This window comes from Neophocaena asiaeorientalis, unplaced genomic scaffold (genome assembly GCF_003031525.2).
Source record: "Neophocaena asiaeorientalis asiaeorientalis breed wild unplaced genomic scaffold, Neophocaena_asiaeorientalis_V1.1 scaffold132, whole genome shotgun sequence".
NCBI lineage: Eukaryota > Metazoa > Chordata > Mammalia > Artiodactyla > Phocoenidae > Neophocaena > Neophocaena asiaeorientalis.
This window is the reverse complement of record NW_020173393.1, coordinates 1,566,139-1,591,699: the sequence shown is the minus strand read 5'-3', so window position 1 is coordinate 1,591,699 and position 25,561 is coordinate 1,566,139. Positions and strand designations below refer to the sequence as shown.

Genomic DNA, 25,561 nt, shown 5'->3' with positions numbered 1-25,561 from the left:
AGAGAGGGGAAATGTGGGAAGGGTTTGAGATGGAGCAGGGGCGGGGTGGGGGGGGAAGAATGGAGAGTGCAAAGGCCCAGAGGCCAGAGCATGAGGTTGGAGGAATAGGGGAATAGAGTGTGTGGGTGGACGCCCTTGGCATGTACACTGGTTATTGAATGCAGGTCTTTGTGGTCTGTCTCCCTACTGGTTTGTGAGCCCCTACAGAACAAAGCTCAAGTCCCCTTTCATTCCATCTGCCCAACCACCGCCCAGCCTGGCACTCAGCAGGGCCTCAATAAATGTTTGCCAAATGGAAACGAGAGATGAGAAACTTGCCTTTCCCATCAGGGAGCAATCTCCGGCAACATTTTCCTTTGTTTATACTTGTGAGTTAGGCATTGTTAATAGCCTCGCAGAGTCAAGTTCATTTGTGTGTTCGGAATTGTCATCTGCTGTGCATCCCAGACTCCTGTGAGTTGGATGGTTTTGTCTGGACAAAGTCAAGTTTCTGACCCAACAAGGTGACCACAGGTCCCACTCCTATGAGTCCCTGTCTGGATGCCTTTGGTGTCTGTAAGCTATCAAGCTCAGTGTGAATACAGATGGCCTGGGGTCTGTGCAGGTGACACAGATTCTGATTCAGTAGGTTTGGGGCCTGGCCGGCCTGAGATTCTGCATTTCTGACAAGCTCCCAGGTGATGCTGATGCTGTAGGTCCATGAATTATACTTTGAATAGCAAAGCGCTAGACAACATTGCCATTTTTCCTGGCCTTAATTGCAATGATGATTGTAAGAGCAGTTTGGAGCCTGGCTCTGAAGGGCCTTGGATGCCAGGCTAAGGAGTTCAGCCTTTATCCTGGAGATGTTAGGAAGCTATGGAAGATTTCTCAGCATGGTCAGGGACAGCTGATCAATGAGATGAATCTGGAGTGTCGGTGCTTGGGTACAAGAGGGGCTGAGCTATTGTACTACCAGGTGAGAAGTGGCAGGGCTGCAACTGGAGCAGTGGCAGTGAGGATACAGAGGATGGAGACTGTCATGGGCTGAACTGTGTCCTCCCCATTCATATGTTGAAGTTCTAACCCACAGCACCTCAGACTGTGACTGTGTTTGGAGAGAGGGTCTTTAAAGAGGTGATTACGTTAAAACAAGGTCATTAGGGAGGAAACCAATCCAGTATAACTGGTATCCTTATAAGAAGAAGAAATTAGGACATAAAGATGCACAGAGGGAAGACCATGTGAAGACTCAGGGAGAAGACGGCCATCTACAAGCCAAGGAGAGAAGCCTCAGAAGAAACCAACCCTGTCGACTCCTGACCTTGAACTTCCAGCCTCCAGGACTATGAGAAAATAAATTTCCGTGGTTTAAGCCCCCTAGTCTGTGGTACTTTGTTATGGCAGCCCTAGCAGACTGATACAGAGGGGATGGAGCTAAGACGATTATCTAGATTGTCAACTCTCTGGATGACATGAGAGTGGGAGGGCAGCGCTATAGGCTTACATACAGATGGTTTGGAAATTGGGAGGCCTGGAGAGGAGATAGTGCTGTGAATAGAAGCAGGAGGGGGGAGCCACAAGGGAGGGGCAAGGCTGGAGAGAAGTGGATTTGGGCCATGTTGCACTGGAAGAGGCTTTTGGAAATGAGGCTAGTGGTGCTTACAAGCAAAGACACTCAGGAGGGCTTCCCTGGTGGCGCAGTGGTTGGGGGTTTGCCTGCCGTTGCAGGGGACACGGGATGTGACCCGGTCCGGGAGGATCCCACATGCTGCGGAGCAGCTGGGCCCGTGAGCCCTGGCCGCTGAGCCTGTGCGTCCGGAGCCTGTGCTCCGCAACGGGAGAGGCCACAACGGTGAGAGGCCCGCGTACCGCAAAAAAAGACACTCAGGAAACTGAAGAGAAGGAAGAGAATGGTCCTTGTGTCAATGGGGGTCCTTGGCTGCAAGCAACCAACACTGGTTCAGGCTAACTTAAGCAAAAAGGAAGGTATAGAAAAGGTTTCTGGAGTCTCCCAGCAGTAATGTGAGGTCAGACTAGGAAAGTGAGCTGGAGGTAGAGGGAGCTGGTCGGCTGTGGGCAGGGATAGCCTTTGAGAATTCTCAGGGCTGCTGGGCTGGCCACTTGCACACACTAGATTCCTTACCAGCCTCAGAAGGGGCCTAGGAAAGATAGTCCATCACCGGGTAACCAAATAGAGACATGACTCCCATCACCATGTAATGAGCTTATTACTCCCATTCTAAAGATGAGGAAACTGAGGCTCAGGGAGGGAAAGTCATTTACCCCAGTTCAAATCCAGGACTGTCAGATTCCAGACCCTTCCACGGCAACAGCTGTCACATGGAAGTCTCTTCATGGAGCCTGTGGTTGGATATAGAAGGGCCTTTGCAGAGGTCCCCAAGCCAGGCCCCTTCTAGGCTGGGAAGGAATCTCACCCACCCCTGTGAAAGGGGGAGCTCCTTCACCCTGTCTACTGGTGCTCCCTGTCTTTTCCCGCCGGAGAAATCCCGCATTGCCTGTCGTCAGGTGCTAGGCTGTGATTCCAGACCTTAGGAGGCTTCTAACTTGCATCCTCTCCGCCGGGCATCCTGCTGCATCCACACCGAGTCTGTGCCATCTTCCCTTTATCCCATCGCCTTGGCTTCAAGTGTATCAAAGTCCCAGCGCTGCGTGAGGTTTGAACGCATCTCAGTGGGCTTTTTGAATACATTAATTTTATTTTCCTCTAACATGCCACAGGGGTGTGGGGCGGGGGAAGGAGGGGGGCGCTGGAGCTCAATATGCAAATGTATGCAGATCACATCTAAATGAGGGTGTCCCAGGATTAATGGGAAGGGAAGGCAATCCGCAGGCCTGGGGCTCTGCAGTGGCGCATCCAGAAAACGGCTCTCCTGGGAGGGTGTCTTAGGCTGTGTTTCAGAGTATGTTCTTTGAAGCAATGTCTCCGCAGCACAGGGGAAGGAAGAACTGCGGAAATTGGTTCTGGATACTTCCTGGCAAAATGTTCTCAATTGCTTCAGAAATGTTGGGGGTGGGTTGGGGTAAGTCCCCAGCCTCAGGATATACTGGTGCAAACTAAGAGCTCTTGATCTGGAGTCTCTCACAGGTTTCAGGGGCTCTGTAGAGCATTGCTCTCATCCCCAGCTGCATATGAGAATCATGGGGGCTTTAAAAAACAAAAACCCAATGCTCAGGCCATACCCCAGACCAGTTAAGTCAGAATCTCTGGGGGTGAAACCCAAGCATCGCTATTCAAAAGAAAATCCCAAGAGACTCCAGTGTGCGGCGAAATTAGAGAAGCGCTGCTGAAAGGTATTCTCATAAGACATTTGTTATACCTGTGCTCTTTTGGGGCTAAATTTAGCTCCAGGACCTCCACTGGTGGTACAAGAAGGAGCCTCTCTTAGGAAGGGGACTGTAGTCAGGGCTGAGGTTCAACTGGTAAGCATCAGTAGTTAAAATATTGAAATAGTTCCCTACCCATTGGTAACAGATGCTGCTTCGAAACTTTTAAGTGCCCCAGAACCCTAGTCCCTTCCTCCAGACCCCTAGGACTGCAGATCCAGGAATGAAAGGGTTAATAATGGTCTCATACACCACCCCCCCCACTCCCCAAGGGGCCTCCTGGAGTTCTTTGGGTAGGATCACTTCTGACCGGCAGAGAGGGGGGGCCTAGTTGTTAAATATTTGAACATCAATCCTTGTTATGATACTGGGGTTAGGATTATATTATCAGCTTTACAGTCAAAAGGCCTAGATTCCCACTTAATTTTTCGTACTAGCTGTGTGACCTTGGGCAAGTGGCTTCATCTCTCTGAGCTTCAGTTTCCTCATCTGTAAATGGGGTCAAAAACTCTCTCTCTAAAGCAGAGGTCTCAAACTTGAAGCCACAGAATCACTTGGCAGACTTGTTAAAACAGAGGTTGCAAAAAAACAAACAAACAAACAAAAAAAACAGAGGTAGCTGGATCCCACCCAGAGGTGCTGATTCAATAGTTCTGGGCCAGGGGGGTGGGCAGGTAAGGGTCTGCATTTCTAACCAGTTCCCAGGTGCTTGCTGCTGCTGGTCCTGGGACCACACTCGGAGAACCGCAGAACTAGAAGATGCATGAGAAAGTGTGCCCGGCCAAGAGCAGGGGTGCAACTTGGGTGTGTAAAAGGGGCAAAGAAGCTGCCAGTTGCCCCGTGTGCTGTGTGGATTCTTCTCTCCTGCTCTGTCCCCCAGGGTTCTTTCTCCATGTATCTGGGGTGACCACTCCAAGTGACCACTGAATGTTTAACCTGGGATTTCCTGAGGGCTAGGGCCTCCCCCCGTCCCCCACCGCCATTGTGAACAGCGCCAGATTTAGACCTTTAGAGGCTGCAAGCACTGAGAATATGACTCCCCTCCCCTTATGTCACCTAAAGTAAAACGACACTAAACCCAAAAATGACTATATAAGGAAGTTCACCAAAGATCTGACTTTTCCCACGCTGGCTACTTTAAGGATATTTTTTTTCAAATATCAAAAACAATCTTTGTGGCAGGAAGGGATGAATAAGTGGAGCACAGAGGATTTTCAGGGCAGTGAAGCTAGTCGGTATGACAGCATAATGATGGATGCACGGCATTACACATTTGACCAAACCCATGGAATAGGTACCACCACGAGTGAGTCGGAAACTATGGACTTTGAGTGATGGTGATAGGTCAGTGAAGTTTCATCGATTGTAACAAAGGTACCAGTCTGGTGGGGATGTTGATAATGGGGGAGGCTATGCACAGGTCGGGGTAGGGGTAGATGGGAAATCTCTGTGCTTCCCCTTCAGTTTTCCTGTGAACTTCATACTGCTGTAAAAAAAATAAAGCCTTAATTAAAAAAATACAAACATACAAATTTTACATGTGTATTTGGGGGCTACACCTGCTTTGCTGGGACCCCAAGCATAGCCTTACCTGTCAGTGGGCAATCCGATGCCAGAGGAACTGGTCCCAGGTGCATCCTCTTGCCCTCTCAATTCGCACACCTCTCCCTCCACAGCATCATTGCCTCTTTCCTTAAAGGAAACTCCGCTTGACTGTTCCTCTGCCTCTTCTAGCTACCTTGATCGTTCCTTTTCCCTCTTTTATTCACCCCCCTCCATTTTTTTTTCCTATGGAGCCCCGTCAAATACCCCACACCTGTTCTCTCTATTGGTTCCTAGGCTTTAACCCCCTCTAGCCTGACTTCTGGGCATCCTCCACCCCAGAGGCTGCCCCCCCCATCGACTTCCTTCTTGCCAGATCCAGTGACCTGATCTTAGCACGAGATGTGGTGTCAGAAGGCCTAGGCAGGAGATCTGTCACTCATCAGCTGTGTGACAGTGAGTAACCTGAAGCACTTCTCTGGGCCTCGGGTCCGTCACCTTGAAAAAGGCTTCCAATCTCTGCCTCCCATGAATGCCAAGGGATTCTGAAAGCTCAAATTCAAATAGGATGTTAAGAAGATCCGCCATTAGGTACAAATCAGAGGTGATGAGGGACATGACAGCGCTGGATAAGCTGTCAAGTGCCCCCCACCACCCCCCGACCCCGGCACTATTAGAATGATCACTGACTGAGGTGGCTGGGGGCACAGGCACAATCCCAGGCCTCCTCCTTGCTACCTGTGGGCAACTCCCTGAGCCTCACAGATTCCTCACCCGTAAAATGGGCTCATGAATCCTAATTTGTAAAGTTAAATGAGATCATGAGTTCTACTTTGTACAGGTGAAAGCACTAGAGTAAGAGAGTCATAATCGCTGACATCTGCCCCATCCCCAGCCCCGCACCTACTGTGTGCTAAAAACTTGCAGTGTCTAATCTCATTGAATCCCTCCACAGCACTATGAAGTAAGGACTGTTCCCTTTCCCATTTTACAGATGAGGAAATGGAGGCAGAGAGAGGCAAAGTAACTTGCTTAAGGTCACACAGCCAGAAGGAGTAGGAGCTGGAACTTGAACCCAGGAGGTCTGATTCCAAAGTCTATAATTCTATGACTTCCTATAGAAGGAGCTCAACACAGATAGTGGCAGGCATGATGGTATTATTATTATTAGGGCCTCTGCGAGTCAGCATGGTAATTGCCAACACCCTGGGGCTAGGATGGTAGGTGTGTTTGTGGGTGGTGGGGGAGGGAGCTTGATGATACTCTCCCCTCGGGCAGTGTCTTGCAACGCACAGGCTGCCATCCTGCTTTGTCCCAGACACCAGTGTCTTCCTCACATCCTGCCGGGGCCTCTCAGGCCTGGCTGCACCTCCCCTCTTGGGCAAGTATGGGAGAAACAGGCTGGACTTCCCCCAGTCTAGAGAGGGGGAGAGAATCCTCATCCCGTGAGGTTGACCTCTGTCTGGGGGCCTGGAGTTACTAATAGCAGCCTGCAGAGCTGTGTCATCCAGCTGGTGACTCAGGGCTCCAGGATCAGCCCCCTCCCCATCCTGATGGGGCCTCCACCTGGATGAGGGGCTTAGAGTCCAAGTTCTGACTCTAGACAGGGTGAGGGGGTACGCACCTGGGGGTATACCCTGCTCTCCCAGTGCCTTGGCTAAACTCTCTTGTGGTGTTGGAAGGAGGGGCTGGGGGAAGTGGGGAAGGGATGTGGTGACAGAACCACTTCCTGCCATTGCTGTGTTGAAAGCCAAGCGCCCCCAAGTTCCCCTTCATGGGGGGTTGGGCAGCCCAGAGGTAAAGGAGGAAGTTGGGAGGTGGTGAGGAAAGGAGGGTTGGATTGATTCCAGGAATCAAGCTCTGGGGTTCCTGGCGGGATGCCCTCTCCCTGCTCCCCAGTTGGTAAAAACAGCCAGCTAGCCCAGAGGCAATCACAATTAGGGTTTGGACTCCAACCCCAGCAAGCACTTATTACCATGTGCCAGGCACTCTATATCTGTGAACTCATTTGATTCTCACAGCCCCATGAGGTAGGCACTATTATTGCCCCATTTTACAGATGGGAAAACTGGGGCACTGACAGGTTATGTCAATGACTCAGATCACACAGTAAGTCGGTGCCAGGTTGGAGACTTGAACTTCTCAGCTGATTTCCAGAGCACAGGCTCTTAGCTACCACTCCTTTCTGCCCCCCTCACTCTGTCTCTGGCTTGCTCTGTGACCTAAGAGAGGTAAATTCTCCACTCTGGGCCTCAGTTTCCTCATCTGCATGGTGGCGGTAATTGGAGTAGATAAGTTCACCTTCTTCTTGTGATGTTTGTCTCTCCATTACTAATTACTTATTCAATTTCTCCCCTACTGGACTTTCAGCTCCATGAGCTTGGGGACAAAGCCCATTTTGACCACTACTATATTCCCATTTCGTAGCACAATGCCTGGCCCATAAAAACGCAACAAATATTTCTTGAGTAAATGGTCTTTAAGGATTTGAGGATCATTATCAATGGCTTGAGTATATGATAAAAGTTTTGGACCCTTTACATAGAAAAATCAACATATATCAGTGGTTCTCAGCTGCGGGTGATAGTGACCCTTCCACCCACCCAGGGGACATTTGGTAATGTTTGGCAACATTTCTGGTTGTCATAACTGGCAGGGGGAGGTGCTACCGGCGTGGGGTAGAGGCTGGGGATTCTACCCAACATCCCACAATGACAGGATAGCAAAAAAAAAAAGAACTATCTGGCCCCAAACATCAATACTGTTAAATTTGAGAGATGTGACATATGTACAAAGATATGGCATTTTGTACAACTGATGGCAAATTGGGGGTGGTTCATGGATTCTCCTAGAGCCCATGTCTGCTACCAGATGAAGAGCCCCTCGGTTGGAGGGTCTCTTTGTTTCCATCTCTAAAATCATATTGCTCTATGATCCCATACTCTCAAGTCTGGAATACAGTTCCCGAGTCCCCTGTCCTAACCTCTGATTCCCCAAAGACCTGAGCCTCCTCTCTGATCTGAAGTTGGTAGAGAGGATTAGTGGAGAAGGGTCCCAGTTTTAAGTCTCGCCCCCGCCCCCAGTCATCTCATTTCCTGTAAACAGTACTAAAGGTGAAAAGCTTCAGAACCAGATAGCCCTAGGCTTGAGTCCTGATTCTGTTTTATTAACTCACTGTGTGATCATAGCCAAGCTCCTTAACCACTCTGAATCTCCGTTTCCTCTTCTAAAAATGGGAGGGGTACTTAAACCTACCTCACAGAGTGGTGGGGATGAAATGAGATGCTTATAGGGAACTTAACACAGTACTTAACACAGGAAATCTCAAAGAATGCATTATTATTATGGTTCAGAGGTGAACTGACTTGCCCAGGGTCACACAGCCAGGAGATGGCAGAGCTGGGACTGAAAACCAGAACTATGCGACTCCAAGACAGATGCTCGTTAATTCGTGAACTCTAGGGCTTCAATTTTCCCATAAAGGAAGTTAACTGCCTCCATCTCATAGACTGATTTATTAGATAAGCATATAAAATGCCTGGCACATAGTAAGCCCTTTAAATACAGTTTGTCAGATTGTTGCTGTAGTCCTTCCCAAATAATGCTTTGAAGAGGGCAAATATAGATCCTGCCTCACACTGGCTGGTTGGAAAGAAGGGAGGGAAGGAAGATGCTTGTTATTGGCATAAGGGGTGATAATTGGGGCTGGAGCTTGTGCTGGGTTGAGCAGTTCTGGAGAAGTGAAAGGGCTCCTGGAGATCATCCGCACCCCGCTCCTATGATTTTGCAGCTGAAGAGTCCAAAGCCCAGAGAGGGGAAGGCATTTACTCTAGTTCACACAGCAGATTAGAGTCCAAGACCCCGTCTCCTGATTCCAGGTCAGAATCATGGTCTTGGCTCAGATAATTAAAAGCGATCACAGCCATCTCTTGAATACTTGCAACCTACACTGTCCTAAGTATTTTATGTGTTTGATCTCATTTTATCCTCACATCAATTTAGGGACAAAGGGCCCTTTTAAATTTATTTTTATTGTTTATTTATTTACTTTTTGGAGTTCACGTACATTTATTCAATTGACACCAGTGGGGAGTGGGGGGAGACAGGTTTTTCTTTTCCTCCACACAAACCGGAAGACGATTTCACACAGTTTCCCCAAGTGGGCAAGTCTAAATCAACGCACACCCAGTGGACAGAGAGTGCAGACAGCAGCCGGCTGTCTAGATATTTGCACGTAATTATAGGACCCCTGCCATAGGATGCACCCTGGTCCACCACAGCCCCACCTCTCCAGACCCTCCTCTCCCACCCCAACCTCATTGCCTTTAGCTACAGTAAATATCCCAGGGCCTGGGACATAGCAGACCACTTAGCGGGCTGCTGGCCCTGGATGGCTGGACCCAGCCGGCCACGGGAAAGGGGTAAAGGTCAGAAGGGTTATTTTACAGCTGAGGAAACAAACTCACTGTGGTGAAGACATTTGCCCAAGGCACTGAAGGAATGAAGCCATGTCTGCTGGCTTCCAGATGCCGCAAACTCCCCCTTTTACTACTGAACTATCCAGCCTGTTGAAGACAGGGGGTTGTCCCCGTGGAATCCCCCGATTCCTGTCATCAGAGCCCATGCCTTCTGCTCTCAGATGGAGCAGAGGAGGAAGCTGAATCAAGGAAGGCTTCCAGGAAGGAGAAGAGGACAGAGCCTGGGAGTGCAGGGAGGGGCCCACGAGGGCGTCTGACCAGGAAGGGGTATCATTAGGCTCAGAAAGAAGCCTCAGGGAATTTTCCGTGCTTTTCTCTTAGGCTGACCACTTGGGGCCTTCAGATGGAGGGCTCAGGGAGTGCTCGAGCCGTGCCTCCCTCCCTCGCTCTCATACAGTTCTCACAAGCCCTGCAGTTTGCAAAACCCAGTCCTTCCCCTATGGGTCTGTGGTTTCCTGTGGGTCTGGGGTCCTGCCTGACTCTGCAATAGGGGGACCGTGGGAAGGAGGGAGAGGGGGAGGTGGTGTAAGCCCTTTATTTGACTTCTCATGTTGGGACTGCCCAACCCCCGCCCCCCACACACACACCCCATTCCCTGAGTCAGCTCTCGCCCTGGCCTGTTCAAGAGGGGCGGGGTCACTGATTCATTTGACAGCGTCTCTTTAAAGTCCCCACAAGGGCAGCTGCAGCCAGACACTGCTACCCTCACCATGAACCCCTGGCAGCCCTTGGTCCTGGCGCTCCTGGTGCTGGGCTGCTGCTCTGCTGCCCCCAGACCACACCAGCCCACCTTTGTGGTCTTCCCGGGAGAACTACGAAGCAGTCTCACCGACAGGCAGCTGGCAGAGGTAGGCACACACTCCAGCCTAGAGTTGGGAAGGACTGGCTAGGAATCCCAGGAAGGACATGGGCTCTCAGAGGAGATACTTAGGGGCATGTTGGGGGGTGATGGGCACCTCTGGAGAACAGAGATGTCCAGGCTCGGGCACTGGGATGCTCTGGACAGTGATTGCCAGGAATGGGTTAATGAGGGTTTCTTAGATGGGCAATGGGAAGTGGTGAAGGGGTATTGGAGGGCTCTGGAGTGGGGATGGGCTGGGGATGAACAGGGGTAAACCCTAGGAGGCCCTGAGGTAGGCATGGGCCAGGGGCATCCGGGGGTGGAAAGGAGCTGAGGATGTCTACAGGGAGGGGAGATTCTTGGGTGGGCACAGGCACTGGGATGCAGGGTACCCAGTCCTGGATACAACGCCTTGTTGCTAGTCCCTGAGAGCCTGGAGGGATGGAGTCCTCACCCAGCAGATCAGAGAAAGGAAGTCAGGGCTCTGGGATGTCTCTGCCCCTCCTTCCACAGGAATATCTGTACCGCTATGGCTACACTCATGTGGCAGAGATAAGCAAGGATGATCAGTCCCTGCGTCAGCCTCTGCAGCGTCTCCAGCGGCGCCTGGCCCTGCCGGAGACGGGCGAGCTGGACAGCACCACCCTGAATGCCATGCGTGCCCCACGCTGCGGCGTCCCAGACCTGGGCAGATTCCAGACCTTTGAGGGCGACCTCAAGTGGCACCATCACAACATCACCTACTGGTGCGAGGCTGGGCCCCCCGGGGGCGAGCGGGGCGTAGTGGGGAGAGGCCGACCGGTGATGAACACGTCCCGTCTTAGGCCCATCCCTGGGTTTCACTAAACCAGGGATTTAGTGAGCCCAGGGCAAGCGGCTCCACCTCTGAGCCTTCGTTCCCCCATGGGAAACGACCTCGCAGTCTAAGTCCTCCTGTCAGGGCCGTTGTGAGAGTCCAAAGAGAAAAATGCGTCTGAAAGTGCTTTATAGCTGAAAGCGTGGAGCGCACACAGCGCTGTGTATCTGAAGTTGCTGAGACACGCACGGGGTGTCGCTGCTGCTCCGGATCCCGCCTCTCACTTCCGACCTCTAGCCTCCTGCCTTTCCCTGCAGGATCCAAAACTACTCGGAAGACTTGCCGCGCGACGTGATCGACGACGCCTTTGCCCGCGCCTTCGCGCTCTGGAGCGCGGTGACGCCGCTCACCTTCACTCCCGTGTACGGCCGTGAAGCCGACATAGTCATCCAGTTTGGTGTTAGGGGTGAGAACGCGAGAAGGGGAAAGCCAGGAGAATCGGAGAGGGGACAGAGGAGGGAGGACCTCGGAGAGAGTAGAGGGGGCCCTGGACCCGGATTTCTCTTGCCTGTGCCCGCAGCCCTGGCTGCCGCTCGCCCTTATGGCCCCCCCTGCTGACCGACACCTCATAGCGCGGGGACGCAAATCTTGGACAGCAGCTCCTAGGCTGGATTTCAGCCCGCACTCAGTCCAGCGCCCTTGGGCAGTGCACAACCTGCGCAACCATACGCGGCTAACTCTCTTCTCCACCTGCTTCTTCAGAGCACGGAGATGGGTATCCCTTCGATGGAAAGAACGGGCTCCTGGCACACGCCTTTCCTCCTGGCCCAGGCATTCAGGGAGACGCCCACTTCGACGATGAAGAGTTGTGGTCTCTGGGCAAAGGCGTCGGTGAGATTCCCGAACCGCCCCGGTCCCCATTCCCTTCTCCTCTCACGCGCATCACCAGCCGCCCTGACCCCGTCTCCCTTTCCTGCAGTGGTTCCGACCTACTTCGGAAACGCAAAGGGCGCCACCTGCCACTTCCCCTTCACCTTCGAGGGCCGCTCATACTCTGCCTGCACCACGGACGGCCGCTCCGACGACATGCTCTGGTGCAGCACCACGGCCGACTACGACACCGACCACCAGTTCGGCTTCTGCCCCAGCGAGAGTGAGTACCCACCCTCCTCGAGGGTCCAGAACACTGGGGTTTTATCCCAGCCTTGCCGCTAGTGCTGTGTGGCCTGCAAATCACTGTCCTGTTCTCTGGGTCCGTTCCCCCGTTGTGAAACGAGGCGAGGAGGGGTGGAGGACACAGGTGGCTTGTGGGTCAATAAACTCGTGGCGCCTTCGGGTAATCGCGTGGGCCTCCCAGGACTCTACACCCAGGACGGCAATGCGGACGGCAAGCCCTGCGTTTTCCCTTTCACCTTCGAGGGACGCTCCTACTCCGCCTGTACCACCGACGGTCGCTCGGACGGCAACCGCTGGTGCGCCACCACCGCCAGCTATGACCAGGACAAGCTCTATGGCTTCTGCCCGACCCGAGGTACCATCTGCCCCACCTACCTGATTCAGCCTCGCTCCCTAATTCCGCGTTGGTCCCCGAGCGTGGCTCTTCCACCCATCAGTTTGTCCTTCTACTCCTCGTCGGTCCTCAGGACAGCCGTGACTCTGGCCGCCATCACCACGGCTCCTCCCCCTGCCTTCCTATTGCTGCCGCCGCATTCGCGGAGGCCTCGCCTTTTAGCCCTGCTTGCAGCCTCTCCCTGGGCCTCTGATCCTCAGGCCCCGCCCACCAGTCTAGCCTGGTCGCGGCTGTGTGCGGCACCACGCCCCCTAAGCTTTTTTTTTTTTTTTTTTAATTATTTTATTTTTGGCTACGTTGGGTCTTTCTATTTGCGGCGAGCGGTGGCTACTCTTCCTTGTGGTGCGCGGGCTTCTCATTGCGGTGGCTTCTCTTGTTGCGGAGCACCGGCTGTAGGTGCCGGGGGGCTTCAGTAGTTGCAGTACACGGCTCAGTAGTTGTGGCTCGCGGCTCTAGAGCGCAGCCTCCGTAGTTGTGGCGCACGGGCTTAGTTGCTCCGCGGCATGTGGGATCTTCCCACACCGGGGCTCGAACCCGTGTCCCCTGCATTGGCAGGCGGATTCTTAACCACTGCGCCACCAGGGAAGACCCCTACCCCGCCCAAGCTTTTAAAATAGGCCTCCAAGTGTCTCTCGCTTCAAGATTGGCCCGCCCCTGGGTCTTTATTGGACCCACCCATTTGGCTCACCGGAGGCCCTGGGTCTCTCCAGCTGACGCGACGGTGACCGAGGGCAACTCGGCGGGGGAGCTGTGCGTCTTCCCCTTCATCTTCCTGGGCAAGGAGTACTCGGCCTGCACCAGAGAGGGCCGCCGTGATGGGCAGCTCTGGTGCGCCACCACCTCCAACTTCGACAGAGACAAGAAGTGGGGCTTCTGCCCGGATCAAGGTGGGCATGGTTCTGAGATTCCCAGGCTGGGACCTCAGCCAGGGCAGTGGTGTCCGGGAGGGATGGCTGGGGCTGGGAGCTCGGCTCAGGGCTCACGTCTCAGGCTCCCTCTTTCGTCCAGGATACAGCCTGTTCCTTGTGGCGGCGCACGAGTTTGGCCACGCGCTGGGCTTAGATCACTCGTCCGTGCCAGAGGCGCTCATGTACCCCATGTACAGCTTCACTGAGAAGCACCCCCTGCATAAGGACGATGTGCAGGGCATCCAGCATCTGTATGGTGAGGGTATGGGGCAGGGATGGAGGGAGGAGAGGGAAAGGCTGGGCTCTGCCAGCTGCGAGTACCCCGAGAATGCAGAGGAGGGGAAAGTTAGGACCCCAACATCTATCTACTGGAGACCCTGGCCAATGGGTACAATTGTTGCCAGGTCAGTGCTTGGAGATGGTGATAAAGAGCCCAGACTCTAGAGTGAGACAGACATAGGTTCAAAAGCCAGTCCAGCCACTTCCTGGCTAGATGACTTTGGCTATGTTACTTCACCCCTCAACTTCCTCATCTGTAAAGTGGGGCTAACGCCTGCCTCATGGGGCTGTTAGGAGGCTTAAGTGAGCTAGAATAATGTCTGGCATATAGTAAGCACCACATAACTGTTTGACATTTTTATTATTATCACCATTTATTATCATTAGTATATTTCCTCATTAAAAAATGGGGATATTAAAGAATCTACTTCATAGGTTTTCTTTTTTTTTTCTGAAGATCAAACAAGCTAACGTGAATTTTTTTTAATATAAATTTATTTATTTTTGACTGCGTTGGGTCTTTGTTGCCGTGCGCGGGCTTCTCACTGTGGTGGCTTCTCTTGTGGTGGAGCACCGGCTCTAGGTGCGCGGGCTTCAGTAGTTGTAGCATGTGGGCTCAGTAGTTGTAGCACGTGAGCTCAGCAGTTGTGTCACACGGGCTTAGTTGCTCCACGGCATGTGGGATCTTCCCCGGCCAGGGTTCGAACCCGTGTCCCCTGCACTGGCAGGCAAATTCTTACCACTGCGCCCCCAGGGAAGCCCCTAATGTGAGTTTATAAAGCTCCTAGCACTAAGTTTGGCACTCAGGTTGAGAGCTCAAAAAACATTTCTCTCCCAGCAGCCTGGGGATGGGGGTGAGTATGTGAAAGGAAACGGCCTGCCCAGGGTTGGGGGAAGGCAGGCTCCAGCATCTAGAGTGGGGAGAGTGAGCGCCAGGGGCCTGGCTGGTAGGCTTTGGGGGAGCAGACAGTCCATGGGCACAGCGCTCCGTAGGAACAGGGGCTGTCTTATGCGGTGTCTCTTTTTAGGTCCTCGCCCCAAACCTGAACCACGGCCTCCAGCCACTGCCACAGCTGAACCGCAGCCAACCGCCCCTCCCACGGTCTGCGCCACGGGGCCTCCCACTGCCCCCCCCTCAGAACGCCCCACCGCTGGCTCCACAGGCCCCCCTTCAGCTGGCCCCACGGGTCCTCCCACTGCTGGCCCTTCTGCGATCCCTACAAGGTCCCTGGATCCAGCGGACGATGCCTGCAACGTGAACATCTTCGACGCCATCGCGGAGATCGGGAATCGCCTGCATCTCTTCAAGGATGGGTGAGGGGCAGGGGCTGTGAGGTTTCGGGAAGGGGCTTGGAGGCGGGACCTGCCTGTGTCTCCCCGCCCACTGACCTTGTGTTCAAGGTTCAGTGCCAGCCATTCCCTTTTCTCGTCCAGGAGGTACTGGCGACTCTCTGAGAGCGGGGGACGCCCGTTGCAGGGTCCCTTTTTTATCAAGAACACGTGGCCTGCGCTGCCCCGCAAGCTGGACTCCGCTTTTGAGGATCCGCTCACGAAGAAGATTTTCTTCTTCTCTGGTTAGTTTCCTCCTTTCTTCCTTCCCTATCCGCCCCCCGCCCCAAAAAATCCACACACACACACACCAACCTAGAAGGACCAAGAGACCGAGGACAATACATAAAACGTCTTGTGTGCATTAGAAAAAGACGCCCCCTTCTGGCGGATGCAATTTAGCAAATTTAGCAGGGGCTGAATTTCAGCCCTCCTCACCGCACCCTTGCACAATCGTACCGAGAGACTGCTCCTTGGGCACACAGACCGCGGGCACACCGGGCGCGGAAACGCCTCGCTGCGTTCTCCCTCTTGATATTCAAGGAGAGTATGTGCCCCGCCCCCAGACCGATGTGACCCTTCTCTCCTGCAGGGCGCCAAGTGTGGGTGTACACAGGCTCGTCGGTGCTAGGCCCAAGGCGTCTGGACAAGCTGGGCCTGGGCCCGGAAGTGGCCCAAGTCACCGGGGCCCTCCCGCGCGCCGGGGGTAAGGTGCTGCTGTTCAGCCGGCAGAGCTTCTGGAGGTGAGAGTCCCGGGACCGCCGGCAGGGGGAGCCCAGGCGCCATCCGACTGCCCGCCGGCTCGGCAACTGTCTCCTCGCTGCCGTCCTGCAGGTTCGACGTGAAGACACAGAAGGTGGATCCCCGGAGCGCCACTCCAGTGGACCAGATGTTCCCCGGGGTGCCCATGAATACGCACGACATCTTTCAGTACCAAGGTGAGGGATGAGGACGAGGGTCGGGGGAGGATCCCTCCCTGAGACACCTCCCACGGTAGGGTCCCCTGCCTTAGTGATTGGTCAAATTCTGAGAGAGAAAGAAAAAGCCCGTAGAGATTGAGGCAAATGCCCCAGCACAGGTGAGTTCCCTATAGAGGCAGGGATCTTACCAGATCATTCAGGGACACAGGAGTACAACCAGAACTACGACCCAGATTTCCTGTCTCCCCAGCTGAAAGCCCTTTCCCCTACAAGTAGGGATACTGCCACTGGGGATACAGTGATAAATAAGACAGTTCATAGCTGTGTGTCTTTTGGCAAGTCACTGCTACTCACAGAGCCTCAGTTTCCCCATCTGTAAAATGGGAGTGGTAGCTGGAGTTACACTTGCTTTCTCTCTCTCACTGCTCACCTCCAATCAGCTGACAAGTTCTGTTGACTCAGCCGCCACAAGCTCCTCTGCAAACACCCTAGTCCAAGCCATACTGGTTGTCCAATACCTTTAATATATTCTGTGAGAGTAGGGAGGGGCTAGGAGTGGAGGGCAATGGTTTTGTGGGTGACTCTAGACCCATTCCAAGGTCAAAGAAACTAACATGACCTGATCTGACCCCCTCCCCCCTCCTCATCCCCTCCCACTACTCCTGTCACTCCCTTTGCTCTGCTCCACTCACACCAGCCTCTGGCTGTTCTCTGAACACATCAAGGTCATTCCCAGCTTAGGGCTTCTGTGCCGGTTGTTCCCTCTGTCTGGAAGGTTTTCTCCCCAGATTGTCACTGGGCTGCCTCCCTCTTATCCTTTAGGTCTCAACACTGAGGCCACCTCTTTGGAGAGACCTTCTCTGACCCTCATTATCTGTTCACCTGCTTGCTCGCTTTTAATATTTCCTCCATCACTTTCTCCATTGTCAAAACCAATCTCACTTATTTATGCATTTGCTTGTTAATCGTCAGTCTTACCCCACTAGGGTGTAAGAACCGAAAGAACTGAGGTCATGCCTGCATTTTTCCTCTGCTGTATCCCCAGTGCCTCTAACAGTGCTTGGCATGATAAATATTGTTGGATGAATGAATGGGATTTGTTGAATGAATTGCTCTGAGTATCGACTGTGTGCCAGGCTCTGTGTCAGTGCTTTGGACAAGGAGGTCTGTGCCCTCCAGCATCTCTGTGGGGGGGCGGGGGGGGGGACACAGGTGTCCTATGAAAACCTTGGAAAGATCTCGAAAGGGCAGGAGGGATGACTGTAAAGATCTGACTCCTGTTTCTGTATGTGTATGTGGGAAGGTTGGAATCACCCCTCTTGGTCCTGCCTTTCCCTTGCAGAGAAAGCATACTTCTGCCAGGATCAATTCTACTGGCGCGTGAGTTCCCAGAATGAGGTGAATCAGGTGGACAACGTGGGCTACGTGACATTTGACCTCCTGCAGTGCCCCGAGGACTAGGGTCCCCCCGCCGGCTTCAGCACTGCAGTGGGAGTCCCCACAGGGGCCATCGCGACAGGGAATGAGCCAGTCTGCCGGATCCAAACTGGTGGGTCTGTTCTGAAGGACAAGGAGAAGGGGAGGTGGGCTGGGCCCTCTCTTCCCACCTTCTTTTTTCGTTGGAATGTTTTTAATAAACTTGGATTCTTTAACCTTTAGGAGCAGATTAATGTATGTATTGTATGCACGCACGCATGTATGTGTGTAACCAACGGAGGGCTTACTATGCGCCAGGCAATGTTCTAGGCACTTCATAAATATTAACGTTCAATCCTTCCTATTAGGAAGGTATAATGTAATTACTCCTATTTTATAGCTGAGGAAATGGCCAACCTATTATTCATTCATCAAACATTTACTGAGCCCTTACATGGAGCCAGGCCCTATGCCGGGCACTGGGGATAGAGAAATGAGTTAGACTATGTTTCTATCCTCAACGACCTCTCAGTGGTCCTCAAATTTTCGGGTGCCTGAGAGAGCCCTTGCAACTTGCTTAAAATGCAGGCTCCGGGCTCCAACCCCAGAGAGTCCAGCTTAGTTACAAGGGTGATGATTCTGTGCCTGGTAGGGGTGGGGTCACACTTGGAGAGTGTGCAGCGTGTGACCCTTTTTCTAGAATAATGGCGCACGCGCGCGCGTGTGTGTTTGTGTGTGTGATTCTGCGTGTTGTGGTTGAAGTCAGGAAACATTTCCCAGCCAAGATGACATGTGAACTTGAACTGCATCCGGAAGGGTGAGCAAGAGTTTCTTCTTGTGCAAGGAAGACTGTCTTCTTCGAGGATAATTTACCAAGAACGATTAAACCTAAAAATGTTCCTACTCTCTAACCCTCGCCCAGGTGTGCACAAAACAGCACCTAGAAGGATGTGAATTGCAGCATTGTTCATAGAATGAGAAACTGGTTACAACCTAAGTGCGCAGAAGCAAGGCAGTGGACAAATAAAATACGGATTATATACATGATGATGGGAACTACCCCTAGCACAGCACTATGTGCCGGGCACTGTTGCACGTGCTTTATGTGAGTTAACACAGCCAATCCTTAAAACAACCCTATGAGACAGGTACTACTCTTACCTTAGAGGTACTATTACTATTGCTATCACTCCCTCCCCCTGCTTTATAAATGGGGTAACTGTGGCACAGAATTACACAGCTGGCCTGCAGTCTCCTAGCTGGTGATAATTCCCTTGGGATTGGAATGTGAGCTCTTGGGGTAAATGCTGGGAGGACAGAAAAGGCAAGGGGGCGTTTGGGGGAACTAGAAATGGCTCAGAACTCTAGTATGTGGTTTGAGCAGAGAGGATTCTGGAATGGTTGAGATAGGAACGGCGGTGTAGGCTAGATGAGAGAAGGTCGAAGTGGCAGGCTGACGAGGATGGATTTGACCCTCCAGGATGGCAGAGGGACTTGACTGAAGGGTCGGGCCAGGTGAGTGGAGGTGATGGGCTTGGTCAGCTTTGATCATCTTCCACACCCGGGGCCCCGGGTGGGAGTGTAAGGAGAGGTTCAGGGAACTTCTTCCTAAGCTTCCTGTGGGTGGGGCCCCTCTCTCTTAACTCACCCGTTTTTCACTCAGGAATGACCCACACCCACTGGCATAAAAATGTTCCTTAATATGGCTTGTTTAAAATCCCTCTAGACCCCTGTCTCTCAGTTCTGTTCCATTTCTCTACTGCCCACCCCCATCCACAGGAAAACGTCCCCAAAGTACGGTTTCTACTCACTGTCTCCTATTCTCTTCTCAGTCATCTGCAGCCTGACTCCCACTGCACTCCTCCACTGAAATGACTCTCTTCAAAGCCACCTGTGATCTTCCCGTAGCCCGATACAGTGGGTACTTCTCTGGGCTCGTTCCATACCATCTCTCGGCTTTTTTGACCCAGTGGATAATGCCCTTCTTCCCGAAATGTTTCTTCACTTGTTCTCTGGGTCACCCCTTCCTCCTGGTTCTTCTCCCCTCTCGCTAGGATCTCCCTCTTGCCAACCTTTAAATGATGGTGTGCCCTTGTGCTCTATCCTTGGACGTCTTCACTGTGTACATGCATTCCCTGTGATCTCGTCTAGCCCTGCAACTTTACACAGCATCTCTCTGCTAAGGACGCCGAAATTTATATCCCCAGGCTTATACTCTCCCCTGAGCTCCAGTATCAGATGTTCGACTGTCACCTCTACATGATCCTTAGGTGCCGAAGAGATATCTCAATATACCGGGTCCACCTGAGCTCTCGGGAGCCACCTTCCAAGCATACTCCTCCATCGGTTGTCACCACCTTAATAAAAGACAACGTCATCCGCCCTCAATCGAGCTTAGAACCTGATCAGTCTTAAAATCTAGGGATCTGTTAAACTCCTTATTCTGGCACAGGGTATCTCAACCTCTGCACTATTGACAATTTGGATCAAATTACTGTTAGTTGTGGGGGACCGTCCATACATTGTAGGGTGTTTGATGTCTTCCTCCAGGAGGTAGTGGGATCCATGGACAGATGCTAGACCCATTCAGGGTCAGTCTCCCTCCCTCTATCACGGGCCCTAACGTGGGGACAGGGTGCAGGGAGGCGATGGTGAATCTGTGGCTCCTGGCTGGCAGTCTTGGTGTAGGACTAGATGGCACAGGTGGCCTCTACCACCTAGATGCAGTGCCACCCTCCTCCAGTTGTGACACCAAAAACGTCTCTGAATATTGCCAAACGTTCCCTGGTAGGCAAAACTGCCCCAAGTTGAGAACCATTGCTCTAATGTAACAAACCTTCAGACAGCTTGACCCGTCATAAGTGTACGTTTCAACAAACTGAACACGACTGTCTAACCAGCAACCAGATCAAGAAACAAAACATTCTTAGCACCCTAAAAGCCCCCTCATGCCCCTTTTTAATCACCACCCCTTCATCCCAAGAGTTACCATCATTACTTCTAACAGCTTAAAGATAGATTTTGACTATTTTTTACTTTATTTAAAGAGTATTTTACAATATATACTCATTTGTGTCTGGCTTTTTTTTTTTTAATAAATTTATTTTATTTATTTATTTTTGGCTGTTTTGGGTCTTCGTTGCTGCGCGCGGGCTTTCTCTAGTTGCGGTGGGCGGGGCTAGCTTGCTGTGGTGCGCGGGCTTCTCACTGCAGTGGCTTCTCTTGTTGCGGAGCACGGGCTCTAGGCCCACGGGCTGCAGTAGTGGCACATGGGCTCAGTAGTTGTGGCTCACGGGCCATTTCTTTGGGGCATGTATCTTGGAGTGGAATTGCTGAGTAGACAGGTATGTATAAGTTCAGCTTTAGCTGACGGAACAATTTTCCCAAGTGGTGTTGCCCATCTATACTCCCACCAGCAGTGCATGAGAGTCTAGGAGTCCTCCTTGACTCCTCTTTCCTTTACATGCAAAGTCCAATCCAGCAGCAGGTCCTGTAGGTTCTACTTCCAAAATGTATCTGGAATTGGACAACTGCCACCACCCTAGCCCGGCTAATCATCACCACTTACCTGGGGGTTGCAGGAGCCTCCTAATTGATCCCCAGCTTCCACTCCTGCCCTTAGTTGAGTCTTCACCCAGCAGCCATCGTTCCCCTACTCAAAAACTTCCCATGACTTCCCTTGTAGATTAGAAAAGAATCCAGACTCCTCCCTGAAGCCTTCAAGAGACCATACGATCTGCCCTCCTCTCCTCCCTCATCTCCATCACTCTACTGTCTGTTCACTCTGCTCCAGACACACTGGCCTTCTTGCTGCTCCCTGAACAGTCCAGGCTTCTTTTCACCCCAGGGCCTTTGCACTTGCTATTTTCTCTGCTAGAGAGCTCTTCTTCCAGATCTTTGCTTAGCTGGCTCCTTCTCATCAGTGAGGGCTCAGGTCAAATATCACATCTTCTGAGAGGTCTTCTTAGACCATCCCCTAAAGTAGTCCTTCCCCCTAGTCATTACCCCTTGGCCCTACTTTTTCTTCTTAACATATACCACAGTCTCAAATTATCTTGTCTATGCGTTTGCTCACTTGTAATCTTTCTCCTCTCACTCATTAGAATTTGAGCCACACGAGGGCAGGAAGCCAGTCAATCTTATCCAATGCTGTATCAGTGCCTAGCACCAAAGCCTCAAACACAGGCGCGCTATCAAGATGTGCTGAATGAGTGAATTAAACCCAGGTGTTTAGGAGACCCCAGCCGAGGAGGGCCCGGGCTCCTGGTGCAGGGGAGGTGCAGGGGTGGCTCTCAGCAGCAGGTTGGATCCTCAAGCGCTTCCAGTGGAATTGACAGCCCAGGGCCTCAAAGCGCAGTGGCCAGATACAGTGGTTCAGCACAGAGGGCACTAGGACCCTGCGCGGCGCCACGGCCGGCGGGGGGCGGCCGGCGGGGATGGGGGAATACGCTCTTTCTGTCTCCTGGAGCCCGGCTGCAGCCACTTGTGCGATCCGGGCCCGTACCGCGGCCGCCCGGCTCTTTTCCGCACCATGAGCCGCAGGTTCACTGTCACTTCACTGCCCCCCGCGGGGCCTGCCGGGACCTCTGACTCGGAGTCCCACCGGCATTCAGCAGCCGATCTCCGTCGCCTCTCAGGGGAAGACGCCAAAGGTAGAGGCCGCAGGGGGCGGGGCCTGCCGGAGTGGGGCGTGGCGAGAGAAGGGGTGGGGACACGGTGGGCGGGCCTTCTGTTGGGAAGGGTGGGACCAGGACTGGTAGGCAGAGGGTCCCAGCCGAAGGCCAGAGAAGGGAGAGGAGGTGGAACCTAGGGAACTGGGGGAAGGCTGGAGGGGAAATGATGAAAGGAGGGACCACATTTGAGGTGGGAGGGGACACGGGGAAGAGGGTGGGGCTAGAGGCGAAGGGGCGGATCTTATAAAGAAGGTAGGGTCCAGGGTGCTGGGCCGCAGCGCAATAAAGGGGCGGGGTCATCTCGGGTAGGGGGCGGGACCAGAGGGGAAGAAGGTGGAACCAGAGAAAGGGAGGGCCGTGTGCGTCCACAGCCAATGGGTGGAGGCAGGACTATCTCGTTTTGGGGGCAGAAAAGGGCGGGACCAGAGACGAAGGGGTTGGGCTAGTAGTATAAGAGTGGAGTTGAGGGAGGGAGGAGACGTGAGTCCGGGTCGCTAGGTCTCCAATCCTCAGTCACCCAGGAGGCGTCGCGGACAGCCCCTGGGGATCCCGGGAAGAAGACAGGAGAATGAGAAATTTGGACCCCGGTCAGCTAGATCCTGGCAGGATTCCGTGGGCACTCTAGTCCCGTCCCTGGGGGATTCGCTTAGCTCCTTCTACTCCAGCTCCACAAGCGGTGGGTGGAGCCAGCTCAGGCTGTATTGGGGGCGTCTTCCTGGAGGGCCCACTGCAGTGGTCTTGTAATGGAAGTTACATGCAGGGTACAGAAGAGAGAGGAGGGAAGGGATCCTTCTAATTCGGTGAAGAATTAGCATCCTGGATGCACACACAGTCTTCTCCGCAGGGGCCACTTTTCAGGGGTCCCCTGCCTGACTCTGGGCCCCTCAGGCCTGAAAGGAACGTGGAGAACTCGCTTGGCCCCAGCGCGGGGAGGAGGAAGAGCCTCCCCGGGCCGCCAGGGGTCGCTGCTGAGCCGCAGGTGAGCTCACCCTGACCCCAGCAAAACTAAGCACCAAAAACCCTTCAGGGGTTTATTTGGCGAACCTCTGCATTGGATAGATGACCAAACTGAGGCGTATATTTCAGCAGGGCTCCAGTCCCGTGAACCGCCTCCTGGACGTTTGTCATTCAGATATTGGGGGGCTCTTTCCTTTCTTCATCTTTCCCATAATCTGCCCCTTTTCTCATTTTCACAGTTGGTATAGACGTAGATACACGAGCATATTTTACATCAGCCATTATAATTATTGCTATCCCCACAGGAGTAAAAGTCAGAGCTCTAGAAGCCATTCTCAACGCCCCCTTTTCTCTTCCCACCAGATCTGATTGGTCCTCATGTCTTGGCCACTTCACCTTCAAAACTTATCCTGAATCTGGCCACATCTCTCCTCCTGTCATCATCACCCTGGTCCAAACCTCCATCATCTCTCACGTGGCCATGACCACAGCCTCCTCACTGGTCTGCCTGCCTCCAATCCTGTTCACACCACGCAACGCCCCCCCCCGCCCCCCCATCGCTTGTAGGATAAATGGCAAACCCTTTAGTCTGTCATTCAAACCCTTCCCTCATCTGCTCCTGGTATACCTGTCCGTGTTCTTCTCCCACCTCCATTAGCCAGGGAAACTCCTCCTCACTCTGTAAGTTATAGCTCATTTAACCTTTTCTGAAAATCTTTTTCACGTTCCCTCACTTCCAGGCAGAGGCAGACATTCCTCTTCTGCCTGACCACTGCACTATTATAGCACATGTCCCAATGGATGGAAGTTATTTACTTGTGTGTCTCCTACATCTCAAGGGCAGGGACCACATCCTTTTAACTTTGTGTTCCGAGTACCAAGCCCACAGCCCGGCACTTAGTAGGTGCTTCCTGCTCATCAGATAAGAGGGGGAGTGGCTGTAGACTCCTGCTTCCCCTACCTTGCCTTCTCTCCTGTCATTCCCCACCCCCTGGCTTGAGAATAAGATGGCTTGCTCTCTTATCCCAAGGTGACTGTTCCGTCTTTCCATTCCCATTTCCAAGCTCTTGCATAATGAAGTAAAGTACGGCTCCCAGTGTTGGGTGTACAGGTGTGTGTGCAAATTGGATGTGAATCTGGAACGCTGTGGGCTTGTGGCAGAGGCGGTGTGTGTGTGTGTGTCTTTGCATGTCTTGAGGGAGAAGCATCCCACGCTAGCTCTGTTGACCTGTGGGGCAGTCAGTGAGTCAGTGCTTACGTGTGTCATTGTATGCCAGTGTGTTGATTGGCATGTTGATGTGTGTATTTCTGTGTCTATCTGTGGGATGGGTACCTGTGTGCAGCAGTTTACTGAAGTTCCATCTTGAGAGTCATTTGGGGATTTTGAACCTCTTAGGCCCTGAGACAGCCTCCAGCACCTCTCCTTGGTAGGTCGCTACATGGGGAAGTGGACAAGGGCTCCCTAGGGGAACATAAAATCTGCTGGTATCTTTCCCACAGCTGTTTTTGTGCCAGTGCTCTGGCCCCAGGGGGATGCTCTCCCCACCTGTTGTCATCACCCAGGCCCCTTAGGGAGAGATGGCAGCATGTGGGAGGTGGGGGAACGGTTGGGGGAGGGTTTGTAGGTCATTTACATACAAGTGTTACCTTTCACTCTGGACCCAGGGAGTGGAGTTTGCCCCTGGAGGTGCTTCCTGCTGCCAGGAGATCAGCTATAGGTGGGAATGCGACTTACAGGGGAGGAAAGAAGCAAGTCAGAAGGTGATCCTTGAATCTACCATTAACACTGGGCAGCAGCCCACATGCCTCAGTTGCCTCATTTGTACCATGGGAAGATGGATGATGACTTGGCTGGACAGAATTGAACCTGGGACCAGCTGTTACAATTCTGAGCGACTCCCCCATCCCTTTGCACCACTCCCTGCTATGCCTCAGTTTCTCATAGAGGAAGACAGGGCACTGGGAAGAGCGCTGGGCCTGGTTAAGACTAACAGGAGTTGGGATGTGTCCCCATGGAGTGAGAGGGAGCCAACTTATGCTAGGGGGCTGGAGCAAGACCACGACGTAGCCTATCCACTCGCTAGCACAGCCTCTGTGGTGTGGCCTTGGGCACATTGCTTCCCCTCTCTGGGCCTCAGTTTCCCCATCTGTAGTATAAAGAAGTTGAACAGGAAGATACCTGAGGGTCCTTCTAGCCATAAAAATGCTCAAATTCTTTGATGATCTAGAAGAGTGATGTTCTCTGCCTCCCCCATACCCAAACCTCATGTTTCAGTCTCTTTATCTGTAAATTGGGAAGAATGAGACTGAATTATTGGTAAAAATACCTGATTTGGAGATCTCCAGCCTATCCAAGGAGTTCTCCAGTCACCCACTCCTCAAGCCAGGACTCAGAACCTCACGGCCCAGTACCTCAGCCCAAGGTGAGGCCTGGAAATCTCCATGGCAACAAACTGGTTATGAACGGGGCTGTAGTTGCCATGGTGATGGGCTGCTCTCTCTCTCTCTCTCTCTCTCTCTCTCTC

General features: G+C 52.8%; 2 protein-coding genes across 2 annotated transcripts in view; both read left to right on the top strand.

Annotated features, from left to right (window-relative positions):
- Window positions 1-9,983: 9,983 nt before the first annotated feature.
- MMP9 (matrix metallopeptidase 9) lies at window positions 9,984-17,648 on the top strand. Its single transcript, XM_024746855.1, has 13 exons — window positions 9,984-10,195; window positions 10,702-10,934; window positions 11,302-11,450; window positions 11,747-11,875; window positions 11,964-12,137; window positions 12,342-12,515; window positions 13,265-13,441; window positions 13,563-13,718; window positions 14,770-15,055; window positions 15,176-15,315; window positions 15,663-15,813; window positions 15,905-16,008; window positions 17,333-17,648. The coding sequence occupies exons 1-13, from the start codon at window positions 10,058-10,060 to the stop codon at window positions 17,449-17,451; spliced, it is 2,130 nt and encodes a 709-aa protein (XP_024602623.1). The 5' UTR covers window positions 9,984-10,057; the 3' UTR covers window positions 17,452-17,648.
- A 4,289-nt stretch (window positions 17,649-21,937) lies between these two features.
- The window catches only part of SLC12A5 (solute carrier family 12 member 5), a 38,591-nt gene continuing 34,967 nt past the window's right edge, over window positions 21,938-25,561 (top strand). Inside the window, exon 1 of the mRNA XM_024746862.1 lies at window positions 21,938-22,058. Within this exon, the coding sequence (XP_024602630.1) occupies window positions 21,938-22,058 (121 nt within the window). The remainder of the gene's footprint in view (window positions 22,059-25,561) is intronic.